General features: G+C 43.6%; 1 protein-coding gene across 1 annotated transcript in view; it reads right to left on the reverse strand.

The window, feature by feature from the left end:
- The window catches only part of rnf43 (ring finger protein 43), a 91,630-nt gene extending 76,056 nt beyond the window's left edge, over nucleotides 1–15,574 (reverse strand). Inside the window, exon 1 of the mRNA XM_073479150.1 lies at nucleotides 14,192–15,574. Within this exon, the coding sequence (XP_073335251.1) occupies nucleotides 14,192–14,413 (222 nt within the window). The 5' untranslated portion in view covers nucleotides 14,414–15,574. The remainder of the gene's footprint in view (nucleotides 1–14,191) is intronic.
- Between the last annotated feature and the right edge of the window lie 356 nt (nucleotides 15,575–15,930).

Consider the following 15,930-nt stretch of genomic DNA (forward strand, 5'->3'; position numbering starts at 1 on the left):
GCCAACCATATGCTGGTTCTCTAATGTAAAGATCTGCTTTTTTTTATTTTTATTTTTTTATCTATTTATCAAGAAAATAATTGGTAGATAAATCCAAAATGAAATTAATCATTAGTTACAGCCCTGTTTGGTACTTCAAGCTTCAACTGTATGAAAAGTTGAGTTTCAGCCTCTGGAATAAAGACTCACTTGTTGCTTTTATGACTCTATAACATGTAAAATACATAGTGGCCTTACGTGAGAGTTGGAAGTGCAACTCAACAGGTATTTTTAATCATACAAACTAATGGTGTAATGTACATTACTGAGTATTTCCATTTTATGCTAATTTATACTTCAACTCTGACAACACTGACAACATTAGTTTCTTTGCAGATTCAGATTATCACTGCAAAATCTATATAATAATAATAATAATTACTGACTAATAAAGAATTGTACATGATCATGGATTAAGCTATTTAAAATATATATATAAGAATTAGCTACACTTTTACTAGCTCCAACATTAGTGATGTACCCAGTAATGCATCTGTATTTATAATCCAGTGATATAATATACATAATTCTGCTTAATTACTGCTTTTGCTTGTTTTTACTTTTGGCACCTTAATTATATTATGATGCTAATACTTACGAACTTTAAAGGAATATTTGGAATGCAGGACAAACATCTGAGCAGATCTCCCACCACTGTACAAACCTACAACAGATCATTTCAGTCCTAGTACAGAGCAGTCATTTCATGGGTTGAGGTGAAGCACTCCTGTTTCTATTCTCTCACTGTTTTTGTACGGTAACCACACCAAAGAAAACGAATGCAAACATAAAAGGGATTATAAAAAAAGAAGTGTGAGTGGGTGAGGTACCTGCCAAGCACAGTTTAACCAACATGTGCATGTTCAAGCAAGGGGATTATAAGAATGGGAGGAGAAGGAGGTAGAGAGAGAGAGCGATGGGGGAGACAAAACAGGAGGGAGTGCTCAGATAGTGCTGTGGTGCTGGGATAGGTCTTGCAGCAGAAACTGTGGCTGTGGCCCTTTTGGAAGGACTCCAGGGCTTGTAGTGCAGGTCTCCTTTGATAATGGGCCACAGTATGTGTAAGAGTGTTGGGCTGCAGCCAAGGTACACAGCCTTTTGGTAATAGTTAACAGAGTGGGCAAACAGTGGAAGTCAGCGGCATGGAGGTAGGTCAGAGAACTGCAGTAGACGCACTGCTGCCCCCCTCCCTCCCTCCCTCCCTCCCGCCCTCCCCCTCAGATAGATCTGGCGTTGCACTGGGACACTTGGCTCGGCTCCTGGCTCTTAGGTTTGAACTGGAGCTTCATAAACATGCTGTTGACTCATATCATATTCATAAACATGCTGTTGACTCAGTGACACGAGTGGAACATTATGTGTCATCCGTGTGTCCACCGCTATTAGTGGCTGACCATGTCACATCTCATTTGGCAGAGATTATAAACGTTGTTTCTGTTACCACAAAGTTAGCCTGTCATAGTGATTCCTCATGCTCAAATTAGAGAAAGAAGTCGTCCGTGTGTAGGTGTGTGTGTGTGTGAGTCTCGCTTTCAAGTATCCCTGCAGTCCCAGACAGTCCAAGGACTCGCGAGCGGTAGACATGTCATTACCCAATCCTCTGCCAACCTGCTGCTCTAATCTCAGAGTGAGCAGACCAAACACCAAACCACACACAGCTCTGCTTTAGTCTTCAGAGCTGGCTTTCAGAGCTGCTGTGGTGTAATGCTGTGCTAACCCTAACCTAGGGCCCAGAACAAAGAGCAACACCATGCTCCACTCCACTCCCGCACAGCAATCTGGGGGTTTAAATAGCAGGCTGTGAGGGAATGAGGCTTGGCAGCTCCCGTCACCAACAGACCGTCTCAAAGTAGAAAAGGAGCCCTAAAAACATGCCTTGTTAGCTGCACTACTTTTTCGCTGCTCTGGAGCGGCTCCCACTGAGGAGGTTATCAGGTGAACGGCCCTGATGAGACATCATGGCCCTGTTCCCTCAAATACAGACTGCCTTTTGATCCTCCCACCTGATTCCAGTGAACCACTGCACACCAAAGAGCGGCTGACATTGAAACAGCAAGAATCTGTTTTTTTACTTGGAGGCTGCAGCAGGCCCAATGCTGGAGTAAATGTAAATACGCGGGTTATGTAACCCAGATGTAGATGATATTCCGCCCACTCTATCACTTCCCTACAAAGTCCCAGTCTGTGGTCAAGGCCATTTGAAGAGAATAATCTGAACACATTCCAAGTGGAAAACCAACAGAGCGTGCTGGCATGAAGGAGCCGAGATAGTAATGCATATTTTGAGCGGGTTCAACAATGAAGTCATTTGTGTTTCCGCTGCTGAGTAGAGCTAGTTGTTAGTGTTGGCTGTAGCACACTCCGGGTTAAACATGAGGGGAGTCAGTGACTGTCCAAGCCGCTCTCAGAGCACCCTAAACAGCAGACTGTCAGCATTCCTGCTGGGTGCCAAGGTATTTACTTTGGACAAGAGAGGGAGGCACTGTAAGGGACTGCTTCTAATTAGGAGCAGCCAGTCAGGAGGTCATGGCCAATTGAAATGGGTCTCCTAGATACACAGTCCCCTCCTGAGGGCTGTTGGGACAGCACTCCAGGCACAGTAAAGTTTGGGTTTAGTTGCTTTTGGAGCGTGCAACAAGGTCACTGCATGGCTGTGCTGAATCACTTATTCCACCTGGGGTGAGGCTAATAAACGACTGGTGGCAGCCTTGTTGTCACACGCTTCAAGGGAGAACATCATCACCAGCAGGAAAACGATGCTGTATAAATTAAAAATCAGCAGCGGTCAGACAACGCATAATTTATGATTATACTGCAACTCATGATTTTCATTAGCGATTAATCTGATGATTATTTTTACGATTTACAATTTCCCAGAGCCCAAAGCGATATTTTCAAATTGTTTATTTGCTTTAAAGACTACTTTACTCATATTTTCACCAAAGCAACTGGGAGCAATGGATAGAGGTTATAATTTTAAGAGCATAAATCTTTTACATAGGCTACTGATTTGCTCAAAGATTTTTTTCCTGCAGTGAAGCTAGGAGTATAATTTGGACCTGTCCTTTAGTCCTGAGCTGGGTCTCCCTCAGAAACAAGTAAACCTGTAAAGATCTCTACTGCACATACACGTTAAGTGCTTAAACAACACTGTTGTTCCTGTTAAAACTGATTTAGTGGAGTTGTATAACTTGGGTCTGGAACCCTAGACTGTATGATAAATGGTGGACAGAGCCACTGTAAAATCACCTGGTGGTTTGTGGACTGAAGCCTCTACTCTGGTATTATGGCTGTTGCAATCTTGTTTTTTGAAAGCAGAAGTGACCATATTTGGAAGAGAGGGTGGCCTGGGGAGGATGTACATTGATATGTCTCTATTCTGATTTGGTCTGACTAAGAACACATGGACATGCCCGGTTAGCAACTTGTCAATCATTAAGTCAGCCACACCCTAGAGCATACCCTGCTTTAATGTCTATTTTACTCTACATGGGACGTTAATTTACAAAATGGACACCACGCTGTATTGCAGAAGGCTGGAAAAAGCTATTGAGACCATGAAATTATTAGGAAACTCATTACTGACGTAAAAACTTCAAGTGAGAGGCAATCTATTTTCTCATAAGCTTACATACAATCTGACTTCTTTTTGCAACCACTGGAGTATGATCTGGACCACTGTGTGTTTCTGGTGTCAGTGGATGGACAGTGTGAAACGTATTTGTGAGCGCGTGCACATGTGCATGTAGCGCCCGAGGCCATGTGACATCAGTTCAGATTCTCTCAACAAGTCACATGGGACTTGGTCTCTGCAGGCCTGAGTGAGCAATTTCAACAAAAACTCCCTGGAGGGGAAGAGGAAGACTCTCCCTGCAGGTGAACGGAGATGAACACATCAGTTAAACACACTTGTCTGGCAGACATACTAACCCTTTGTCTGAGTCAAAAGCATGCACTTTTCATTTGGTCCAACTGAGAGAACAGCCATCCATCATGCTGGCAGGCATGTGACTGGATGTGCGATGATCAGCCATGTTCACAGAGAGCGATCATTCACCTCCTGCTCGCACAGCAGTCATTAGGAGCAGACGAGCAGCTGCAAAGGGCAAAAGTACAGCCTCACTTCAGGCCAAAAAAGTATATAAAGTAGTTTTTCTCTTTACAGTGTTTTATATTGTGTTCCCTCAAAAAACACAGGGTGATGTTTTTTCCATTCCCATCATTGCCTGCATCAATAACAGGCCATCTTAAATCAGAAAGACAAAAAAAGCTTATAGTGAGGGCTGACAACTCTGTTCACACTGTAACCACAACTGAATTCCTAGGATTGAAAACTTTTCTCAGTCCCCATGGAATTACAGGTTTTGTAAATTACTATACAAGCTAGACGATTAGAGAGGGACACAGATACAGTCATACATCAGTCTTTCCCGGATAAGTCCTGAAAGTTATGATTCTTGAAATTTTCCTGAAATCATGAAATGAAATGAGTACACAGAGCCTTAACTTAGTGCCTCCTTTATCACACACACTGACTGCAACATGTCCATGTTCACCATGCTGCCATCTGGCAAAAGATACAGAAGTATCTGCTGCCGTACCACCAGACTACCGGGCAGCTTCTTTCCCAAGGCCGTGACACTCCTGAACTCATCCTCAACACTCCATTGCCAAAAAACCTTGTACCTTGTACCTTGTGTGACATCAGTATAAAATAGCCATAAACTGACATATTGTTGATAAAAAAAAAAGAAATTATTGGTTTGGCTCCAGTTTATTGATAATTGTATCAGAGAAAGTGAAATGATTCATTGCTGAATCAATATTTTGTCCCACCCCTACACTTCATCAATACTAGCTAATATAATACTACTAAAAATAATTCAACTGGCAAAACACAGGGGGCTTTTATTGTGAAGCAGTCACAGGAAACACAATGTCTTTGGCACTGCATTATCTTCAAAATCACTTTGTTTGGCTGCGCTGTAAACAGACCAGTCGCTCACCCGTTGTATTTTTAGCTGCTCCACAAGTGTTTGATGTCCCATGAATTTTACTATCAAACAGCATTTGCTGTACGCACCAGCAACCACAAGTGTTGACTCATCAACCAGGACTGAATTTTTAATTATAAGAACTTTAACTCGCTCTTTCAGCCTGGCCCTGCGAAACATTTTCAGTTGAGTATTGCGCGGGTTGTTATTGTTTTACTCGTTATCTACCACATATCACGTCCCATGTTGAAGAGAACAAACACACCTGGCCACACTGCAGCACCAACTAAAACTAACACGACCGTGATGGGTGGCATGTGGCCTTCATGAGAGTGATGGTGTGTATTACAGTACTGCACAGCCATAGTGGAAAGATTTTTGCCGCCAGTATCACAACATGTCTCATATCGTTTTAGTGCTGCTTCGTTTTTTGACACGAGACTGAATCAGACTTGAGTCTGTCTTTGAGAAAATTTGACGTTCGTATGCAGCTTTTCTAATTCAATAAATCACACACTGCATGCGGCAGAGGAGTATGAGGACAATTATTGAATGTAACACTGAAGCCTTTCTGAGAAGAAGGCTGACGGGGGGAAAAAAAAGAAAAAAAGGTCAGAAACGGGACATGCTGGTTACTGTTGGAAGTGACCATGTGACTCTTCGAGACATAAAGCATTTTTTGTCAGCAGCGTTATCTCCCTGGATCTGGGGTTACAATATGGCTTTTGTAGTCATGCAGCACTGAAAGATCTAAGTCACTTTGATCCTGCTTAATAGAGTTTGGTAAATGATCTCAGTATGGGAGCTCCGCCTTCTGTGCACACACACATACACACACGCACACACACCGTGGACACACTTACAAAGACTCACTCAGGCTTGTACACACACACACACACACACACATAAAGAACCAGACCGTCACACAGGTGAAAGCTCCTCTTCTTGCGGATCGTTGAGCCAAGCGTTCAAGCAGAAAAGTACAAAATTTGCTTCCCCTCACAAGACTCCACTGTGCTCACTGCAGATTCTGCTTTTTAACAATATCGCTCTGCGGCTCTGATGCAAGTGCATCTGTCATAAACACTCAGTGCAAACAGTTTTAAGCTTCTCAAACAGGAACCAAACAACTTTGTATGAAATGACGTCTCTGAGAGGTGTTATTGGTTTATTTGCCAAAGCGGCAAAGCATAAAGCCGTGCAAAAAAGTGACTGAAGGAGCCACAGGGAGCTGGAGCGAGGGAGGGAGTTTGTCAGGGAGCATTTATCTGTGGTATGGTGATGACTCTTTTCCTCCAACCTCTCAGCAAACTAAGCGCTTCCTGCCTTTTGAGTGCACGTAGCCTTATTTGTCCTTGAATCTAAAGCACACGCAATGAATTACAACCGTTTTAAAGAGCTGTCAAGAAACAAGAGAGGGCTGGTTAGAGGAGAGGAGGTGAGGAGGAGGAATTTGAAGCTGCGCTGTGGGAGAAAGAGGAGCGAGACAAACAGAGAAATGAAAAACTGCGGCGGAGCTCCGGAGCCTTTGATGTTGGCGGGGGCAGAGAGGGCTGCTCTTGCCACTACAGGCGGGGAGGAAGTATTAGTGAGCAACGTTTAGCTGAAACTAACAGAATTGTATCTGTCTAATGATAACACGGCTAGCATACAGGAGGTCCGAACTAGGGGCGAGCAATGTGGCCAAAAAATAACATCACAATCCATTCATTTGCAAACACAATCCACAATCTGAGCTGCAATCTTTTTCCTCAATTTTGAAATTCCAAGGCTGCTAACAGCCTGTAAATTTCTCCATGCGTACCATTAAAACACATCTAAACTCAAATAACTTCTGCATTGTCTACAGTACTTCGCCAAAGGAAGAGCCACGTGAGTGATCACTAAATCACTAAATCAATCATTATGTGAAGTTTGGAAACAAGAGGGGGACCGATCACGATCTAAAATCATCAGGTCGTCCACCCTTGGTCCCAAATCATTAAGATACATCATCTGGGGAGCATCAATGTCTGTACAAGCTGCTGTACAAATCTGTCTAATGTGGTTATTTCAAAAGGTAAATGAAAACTGACCTGCTGGTGGCTAGATAACAAGTCAAAGCATCACCAAAGAAATTAGGATTCATTCTCTGGGCATCATGAACTTCTACACCAAAGTTGAGAGTAATCCATCCAACAGTTGTTAGCATATTTCAGCCTGGACCAAAGCAGGAGAACTGACATGACTGTGAGCGGTAACTGGCATTGCCGTCCCTTGAGCCATTTCATCAGCATGTCCACAACTTGGAATTTAACTTTGATGTGTTAAGGTTCGCTAACTTTGTCTCAAAAGTCTGGAAGAGAAGGCAAAATGGATTATTTATTTCGTATTTTTTCCTAATACCCCAATATCTAACAGTATGTTTTGTCTGTGAAACAGACAAAATCTGATCTCATGCAGGCTAGGTGTGGCTGTATGGATGACACAGTAATAAAAACTTAATTCATTCATAAATTGTATTAATTGTGAAGCATGGGGCAGGTTGTGAAACTACATCCGAGTGATGATTAAGCCTTTGCCCTGGGGAGAATACAAAACAGGAACATGCAACTTTCCCACCAGTAGGCTACCACATGAATTCTCCTGCCATGTGGTGCAATTGTAATCTGTTACTGCAACATGGTTCTCTGTAAATCTCTATAAATGTGGCCTTGATCCCCAGGGAAGGGATAGCTTGGCCTCCACGCCTGCTATGGATCAGCAGACTTTCCTCTGTACTCCCAGTGGATCGGTTTCAACTGGATGGTTGAGGACAGGTGCTTCACTTGACCTGCACTGTCAGGGCAAATTCAGAAAGGTCGCACAAGATACCCATCGCACTGGGAATGCAAAAATGCTAAAGTATTCTCAACTGCTGTTTAACCGCGGACATTTTACATAATTGAATTCCACTCACCCTGAAAGCACCCTTGCCCCGCCTGGCCCTATGTCAGGTACGGCAGCATCAAAGGAAAACAAACGTACGTGTGTGTATGTGTGAGTGTGTGCGTGCGTGCGTGTGCTCTTTTATAGTTAGCGGTGACTCACTCCACTCCATTGTAATGGATGCGTGGCTGCATACTGGCACAACTTAAAAGAGCTGTGAACATTCGCTGCTCCTTCAGTGGCCTGGTGGTTTCTCAGAGGGACAGACAATAAAAGCTCTCGAAAAGAAGAGCGAGACAAAGCCTGTGTCATTAACATTTCGTTTAAGTGTGTGTTTATGTGTGTGTGCATGTGTGCGCCAAGTTCTTCCACCACTCTCAGATCAATCAATTGTGTGAATGTGAAAAAATACACACAAGCATGCAATACAAGATTTGGTAAAGTTGCTTTGTTTCTGCTCTGATGTTCCTTTTTTCCTCTTCCGTCCTTGGTTCAAGGACAAGTCCAGTAGTAATGCCTTTACCATACTGCATTGTGTGTGTATGTGTGAGTGTGTACTCAGCATGTATGTGTGTTTGCATAGATAGGTGTGCTACAAAAACATGGAATTAATGTAAATATGGACCTCTTTTGCATGAATGTGTCAGGGAGTAAAACAGTGATAGTTTCTCTTTAGATAGACTTTCCCTTGTTATTTGCATGAGGAGAGCTATGAAAAGTAGAAAAGAATGTGTTGTATAACATTCACAAATTCCAGACCTGGTCTAATGACTTAAAAAGAAGGGGGCCGGCAGGATTAAGAGATTTGCCATGTTTCCCCTACCTGCCTCTCCCTTCTTCCCCGTGCCCTAAGAAACATCCCAACAGCCATCTCTTGTGGAAGAGGGTGGACAGGACAGCGCTAGCCCCTGCTTCCTGTGCTGCAGGCTGCAGTTTTGTCAGATCCCTGCTCAGGAGAAACCATTAGTCCGGAGCTTGTCTGATAGGTTGGACACACGTGGGGGTCTGTTCAAGGCAGTAGCCAGAGGCAACATGGAACCATAGTCTCAGATCACTAGAGGAAGGAGATGATAGAAAAGCAATGGCAGGCCGGCTGAACTGATGACCATATGGAAATACGAAAGCAAAACACGTCTTGACAGGAGATCTGCGTGAGCTGGCAACATCAAGGAACGTAGATGATCTCTGCATTAACAGCATTGAGCAAGTTTCTTACGTCATATGCTGTCTTTAAAGTTGACGTTTATCCCAGAATGGCTTCCCTTTCTACACAAACAGCAGGTAATCACAGAAAAGTCAGCGTTCCTTTTAACAGGCGCTGTGGCGAAGCAGGGGGAAATTGTGAGCTTATAGCGATTTCATTTATACCGTTATGGATCTGCCAGTGCTGCCGAGGGGTAGACAGGACAGATGGCGACGTGACTCGACTTCTGTTTATGTTGAGTTCTCATATGGTCTCCATACCAGTGGACATGGCAGAGCTTTGCATGCCAGACATGAGCACCGTGAATATGAACTGAGGCTTGCAGGAATATTCAGAGCAGGCCTCTTTTACACTATTCTCGCTGTTACTGTTCTGTAGACATGGGAATCTGACTTCAGTGTGTGAATCTGTCTGCCAAATGCATGGGTTTATACCTGGAGGGTGTTGCAGATTCATTAGAAAGCAAACACCTGGATGGTCCTATGATATTTCTATATACTACTGTAAGGACATTTCGTTAAACATTGCAATTCATCCACAGCCCTGTTGCTGCGTATATCGAGTCTTCCAAAAACAAAAGCATAAACCTACCGTGACATCACCAAGTAAACCATATTTGGACGAGAGGTAAGAGGTGCGGAAGATACTGATTGGATCTGTCTGATAACCCGAGGACACACTATTGTAGCAACTTGTCATATCAAGGTAGCCCCGCCCTTAAGTATATTGTCAATTTTACTATAAATGGGACCATAATTGACTAAATGAACATCATGTTGGGTTGAAGAAGACTTGAAACTACATATTGAGACCACAAACTCATAAGGAAACTGTTTACTGAGGTAATAAATCAAGTGAGAAGTAGAGTGATTTTCTCATAAGCTTACATACAATCCAACTTCCTTTTGAAACCAAACGAAGTTGCCCCCTGCTGGCCATTACTTTTCAGGTCCAGAAGCTCTGTCCATATGTCATCCACTTCATTCCAAGCCCCAATGATACCTTGCTTGAGTTATGGGCGCAACTTCCAGAACCGGCGTTTATCATGGTAACAGGATGCTCAGTCAAAAATCAGCTAATTCAGTTCATCTATCCAATCAAGAGTTCTCACAACACAAAGAGTCAAAATGGTTGATATAAAACTAAAGAGCTTCAGGCACATGCTTCAGGAAAACTTAAAAAATAATAATAAAATATATACTGTATTTATATAAAAGCAAAACTATGCCCAGCAGCGCCTCCAACAATGTAAAGCAGCGAGGAGCTCCGAGGAGCTCTGGCCAGGCTGTTATCTCAACCAGGGAGATAGGAAGTATGGGCAGGAAATCTAGAGGGAGGGGGAGGATAGGGCCCATATGGGAAGTGCAGTGTAAACAGTCTCAGTTTTTAATCATCCCAGCTCACGTTCGGAACTGGACACACTTTGATGTTCTCCCTCAGCGCCCCCTCCGCCCTCCCATCCCTCGTTCCCAAACGGCCGCGCTGAGGTCCAGCTGGGGAAACATGCAGATAGCGGCCTTGGACAAGCGGACGGCTCGGGTAGGGACGTGGAGGCATTCAGTACCTTGTGGGACACTGAGAAGGGAGACGAAAGAATGTGAAGTGGTGCAGAGTTAACTGGTGTTCAGTCAATTGCCTGGCCTGCCTTAATTATAGCTGATGTATTTAAGGGAGCTCTCAAAGGTCAATTCAACAACTGTACTTTCAAAGTACAAAGACCCAAAAGCAAAGCGGAAGGAAGAAAAGAAAGTCAAGATGGCTTTTGTGATCTCCTTTAATTGGGCATAATGCCCATTAGAGGATAAACTCCAATTCCTTCTGTCAACAGAGGCCAGAGGACGGTTGACAATCGTCTCAAGTTCAAAGTTATCCCAGAAGCCTTTGCACTTCTCCTCTTGTCACAGCTTAATCTTGGAAAGGGGGGAGAGAGTCAAAATTCCTCAGTACTTGTATTTATCCAAATAGTGCTGGCCATACCCCAGCCAGTGTTCCAATGAACATGTTCATTCAGAGGACAGGGCATACTTCCAGGGAGATCACAGTTTAACAGATCAGAGGAAGATACGTACCAAAGCAGAGTCTTGTGACTTGAATAAACTGAGGGAAACTGGGAACTTCTTCTGTCCCAAGTACTCTCTAGAGTTTGTTCCTTACACGTGTTCACAGACATAATCAAAACAGGATCTGATGATTTACAAAAGAGCTGCCGTTCAACCCCTACAAAACTCCAGAACACTAGGTTTGTTCCTCTGATGCTGCCTGAAATGCTGGAAATGGACTATGCACTGATCAGCATATCCAAAGTAATTTATTAGAAATGGGACTTGCTACTTGCCCTGCAATTTCCCGTACACCTGTTTGCAACTTGGCAGATTTTTTTACTGCACAAGAAGCCAATATGCACAGACAGCAGTCGCCTTGTGTAGTTTCAAGCACATCCATAATACAATATCAATACAGGGTTAGCAGTATACAGCTTTTAATATTGTATATTGGATCAGTAACAGGTATTGGCCAATACACAAAGTTCAGGTATCAGAATTAGCATCAAGAAGGAAAAAATGTTACCAGTACATCTCTACAAAAAGCTAAAATCCATGTATTTGTGCAAGTTTATGTTTTTCCACCTTGTACAAATGATACAAAAGTTGCAGTTTTTGAATGAAATACTTGTTTAACTTCTAATGCCAGATGCTGATTTCCAAACTATTACCCTCCAAAATGAGACAAGTCTAATAACACAGCACAACAACCAGAGAGGCCACATGTAGATCTTCATCAACGTGACTGTAGCTTACAAAAAGTGGTCATCATGCTTTAGTGTGGTCCAGAGTAAAACCTAGGGTCACTTCAGAGACTCCTAAAGTTCACACACTGAACTCAATAACAGGAATTAATACATGCATCAACCAATTTCACTGAGACACAGTCAGGCAGAGAACCCCCCCACCCCCCCCCACAAGACAAGAAACATAAAGCGGGACCGTAAAGCTGCCTGCAGAGGTAGCGAGGACCTGTTGGAACAGGCCTAAGCTGCAACAAAGAGCATCCTGCAGCATAACACCACCTCTGTGGACTGTGGGAACAGGCTGGGAAGAGAGAGTCTCACAAAAGTATACCTTCCTAACCTTGGACAGAACCACAATCAATGGTCTGCCTTAAGGGAACAAGAAAACAGAAGAGCGAACAAAACCAACCAACTGTACAGCCAGCAGAAAGGAAAGAGAAAGGATCTTATCAGCAGAGGATTAGGCTGTCACCATTCTGACTATGACAGAGATAAAAATATTAGTTTGAATGTAGCAATGGTGCACCTTCCTTCCTTCACAGCTTTAGGGAAATCCAGAGAGATATCACTTCTGCAATCTTACAGTTCTCTCACCCACGTGTTGCCTAATAAGTAGTAAGTACAGTATGCAGCTGAGACTGTTCACTGAGAGATACAGAGGGTTAAAAACTTTACATGTATTGACTCTACAGCACATTTTTATTTTGGCCCACAGAACATGAAATACCTGCAAGGTTTTATGGGAAGAAAATACAGAAAGCTGGAAAATCCCAGAAAGCTGGAAGTGTCTTTGATCTCAGCCGCACTGTGATATGCATCTGTAACATGTTGTCAGCCCCACACAGACATTAAAGCCAAATCGGTTTTAACCAGAGAGGAAAACAGCAATGGCTTTTCACCATGCTTAATACTTGGCTTTCTCCGTGGACAAGCCATGTAAATCCTTATCAATTATGGCAAACTGCAGCATCTGGCTTGCCATTCACAAAACCTCCCACGCCTGCTGAGTGAGAAGAGACAAGATCCTGCAGTGCCTCATATCTGTCGTCCCGTCTCTTTGGAGACGGTAAATAAATTGACACAGCCGAGCTTTATGGCCTGGGAGCCCTAATCCACTCCTGAATCCTAAATATGCTGCACAATGAAAAGAGCGCATACTTTACATTTGCAGGGTAACAGCATGCTTTTTCCACACTGGGACAAAAAAAAACACTTTAGCTTCAAGTGCAGGTTTGCAAAGGTCTAAACACGATCTGTAGTGTTGTCTAACAGTTTTGGACCACACCTTGATATTATGAATGTTGGAAGAATATTAGATGCCATAAATAGCAACTGCAAAACAAAGCAGTCACTTTAGATAAATACACCTACAAAGGCTGGCAACCTCAACCCAGCCCTGTTTTCAGGGTTAAGTAAAAATAGACTAAAAACAAACTAACCTCAATAACACCAGTATGTCATCACTATTGTTTAAGGAATTTCGATATTCTGTCATCACATGCTGAGTGCTGAGTGGGAAGTGTGCTGTTGTGAGCAGCAGCTCTTGGAAACATACCGTGTACTGTAACTCATGATCACTACAGTATTTTTCATGGCGTATAGCAACAAGTCCAGGTGTTAACATCATTTGGTTTATCAGACAGTGGATGCTGTGTGAACTGTTTTTTAGGTTGGAGAAACATGTGGGGCCAGCAGTCACCCCACAGAGGGACTGAGGCACTGTAAAGAAAACTCATTTATTCTTTTTACATTGACCAATTCTCATTTATGGGCTTGCATATTAAGTTATTACCTTCCAGTTGGCATAGTCCAACTGCGAAGGAAGCAGAGAGTAATCCAGTAGATCTTTTGACTATTTTTTCATAGAATAATATGAGAGAACAATTCAATTTAGTAATCCTGATTTAAGCTCTGACTCTCTTAATTGTCTGTACATTTGTTAAATAAGATTGTCATTAGAAATAGGCCATTGTAAACATATAATAGGGCAAAGGATGCCAAGAGGTGAGGCTGTCCTTCAAGCACAATACATGAGCTGGAGACTAAATATTCACTTATTCATATGGCTGAAGTGTCTTTGAGCAAGGCATTCAATCCCAAACAGCTCTGAGGGGAGCCTGTGGAAACTTTGAGCCCAGTGAAACTACTGAATGACAACAGGTGTCCACTCGTGAAAACCTGAGAGAATTCCTCCTTTTTGTGGATATGTGTGGAGGTGAACGATAAGTACACAGTAAACACTCCTTAATGACACCTTACCTGCATTAGTTTTCCCTCCGCGTAGCCGGCACTTCCTCCCACGAACACCCCCTCCAGGGTGATGGACTTCCCCGTCAGCTCGTGGTTCAGCAGTGCCACCTTGATGACCGCTCGCAGGGCCGGCCGCTCGGGCTCCAGGCCCGGCTGGCCCAGCACCACCTGCAGGGCCGCCATGAGCAGCCACGGCCAGAGCCCGGCCAGGCGCCGCTGGGGGACGGTCATGGCCTCGGCTGTAGCGGCGGTGCCCGGCCGCACATGGTGGACTTCAAAGCAGGCAAGCACCGCGGATAGACGCAACGGAGAGGATATGTTTGTGTGGTTATACGTCCCACTTCTTCTTTCAGCCTCGACGACTACTGCGAAATCCAAAGTTTTAAAGCTGGAGGACAGCCATCACAACTCACGCGTGAATGTCCTAAAACTTCCATTCAGCGCCAGAGTTAATATTCAGACTCTGTTCGTTTTTTTTTTTACAAATACATATCTCTCAGTGCCCACATGGAGCGGACTGTATGTTCCGAGATAAACCAGGCTTGAGTGAACTTTAATCCAGTGTCATTAAATGTGAGAGGCCGAGCACTGTGGAGACACGTTTGTTGTTGTGTCACAGCTTGAAGTGTGCGTTGGTCTTCACGAGATAAACAAATGTCCTCATTTGTAACGCGTTTGCCTCAGAGTCGAGCGGCTGTATCCTCTCCCACCAGGACAGGTCCAGACAACACCGGATCGATCCTCATCCGTATCCGAGCTCCTCTTAATACCACAGTGTGCACCGGTCAGTGCGCCGCGGCTCCACACACAGCGTCAGAAGACAGCACATCCTGCGGCCGACACATTTTCTGGATAAATCCACAAGAAACGCACCACTTGAACTTCAGAGGCTGGGCTACAGGTTGCCGCCGGAAAGTTATCCGGCATGCTGACTGATAATGGCGTGCCAACAAGTTGGGTAATATTTTTTTACAACCAAGGAATTGCGAAAAATAATCCTGGAAGTCGGTTGTTAGAAGCAGCACACCGCTTTATGTAGTTATTAAATCAAACAAATGGGCCGTTGCCTTACTTCACTTATAACTGGGTAATTATTCAGGGTCTGAAACCAAAGCGACTTCTGTAACAGACCCCGCAGACTTACTTTCTACAGTCGCTCTTCATTTAAACTTACTCAGTGTCAAAAAGAAACACAGGCATTCCCTCTTTATTCTGAGATACGATCCTCCTGAGAACTCAGAGGGAAAATGAATCGTTCATCAAAACCATCAACGATTAAAGAGTAGAGGCGCAAGAAAAAAGTACGGGATAAAAGTGGTCCAAACTCCTCGGGAACTCCATTTAAAGTGGGTAAAGTGGAGAGACGCCGTGTACAGTGGTGACACCGTCCCTAAAGTCTACCTCCCGGACTGTCTCTCGCTCCCCTGGGATCTCATTGACAGTCTCTACCTGCTCACTGTCCTGACGCCTTCGCGTGCTGTCGGAGATTTGGACTTTGGAGAGACTTTGCACATGACCGAACATTTGTGTTAGGAGAAGGGGTTTTTTTTGCAACCAAACTTGTTTAGATGGAGGAGAAAAACTGTAAACAAATGGTGTTACTGGTGCTTTAAGTTGTTATTATGACACTATTATCTAAATACAAAGTAAAAGGAAATGAGTAACGCTTACTTGATTAGTTGTCAACTATTGATCTTATCAACCATTTTGGTCATCTATTAATTGGTTTGAGTTAATTTCTTTCTTCT

Source organism: Pagrus major, chromosome 13, assembly GCF_040436345.1.
Source record: "Pagrus major chromosome 13, Pma_NU_1.0".
NCBI lineage: Eukaryota > Metazoa > Chordata > Actinopteri > Spariformes > Sparidae > Pagrus > Pagrus major.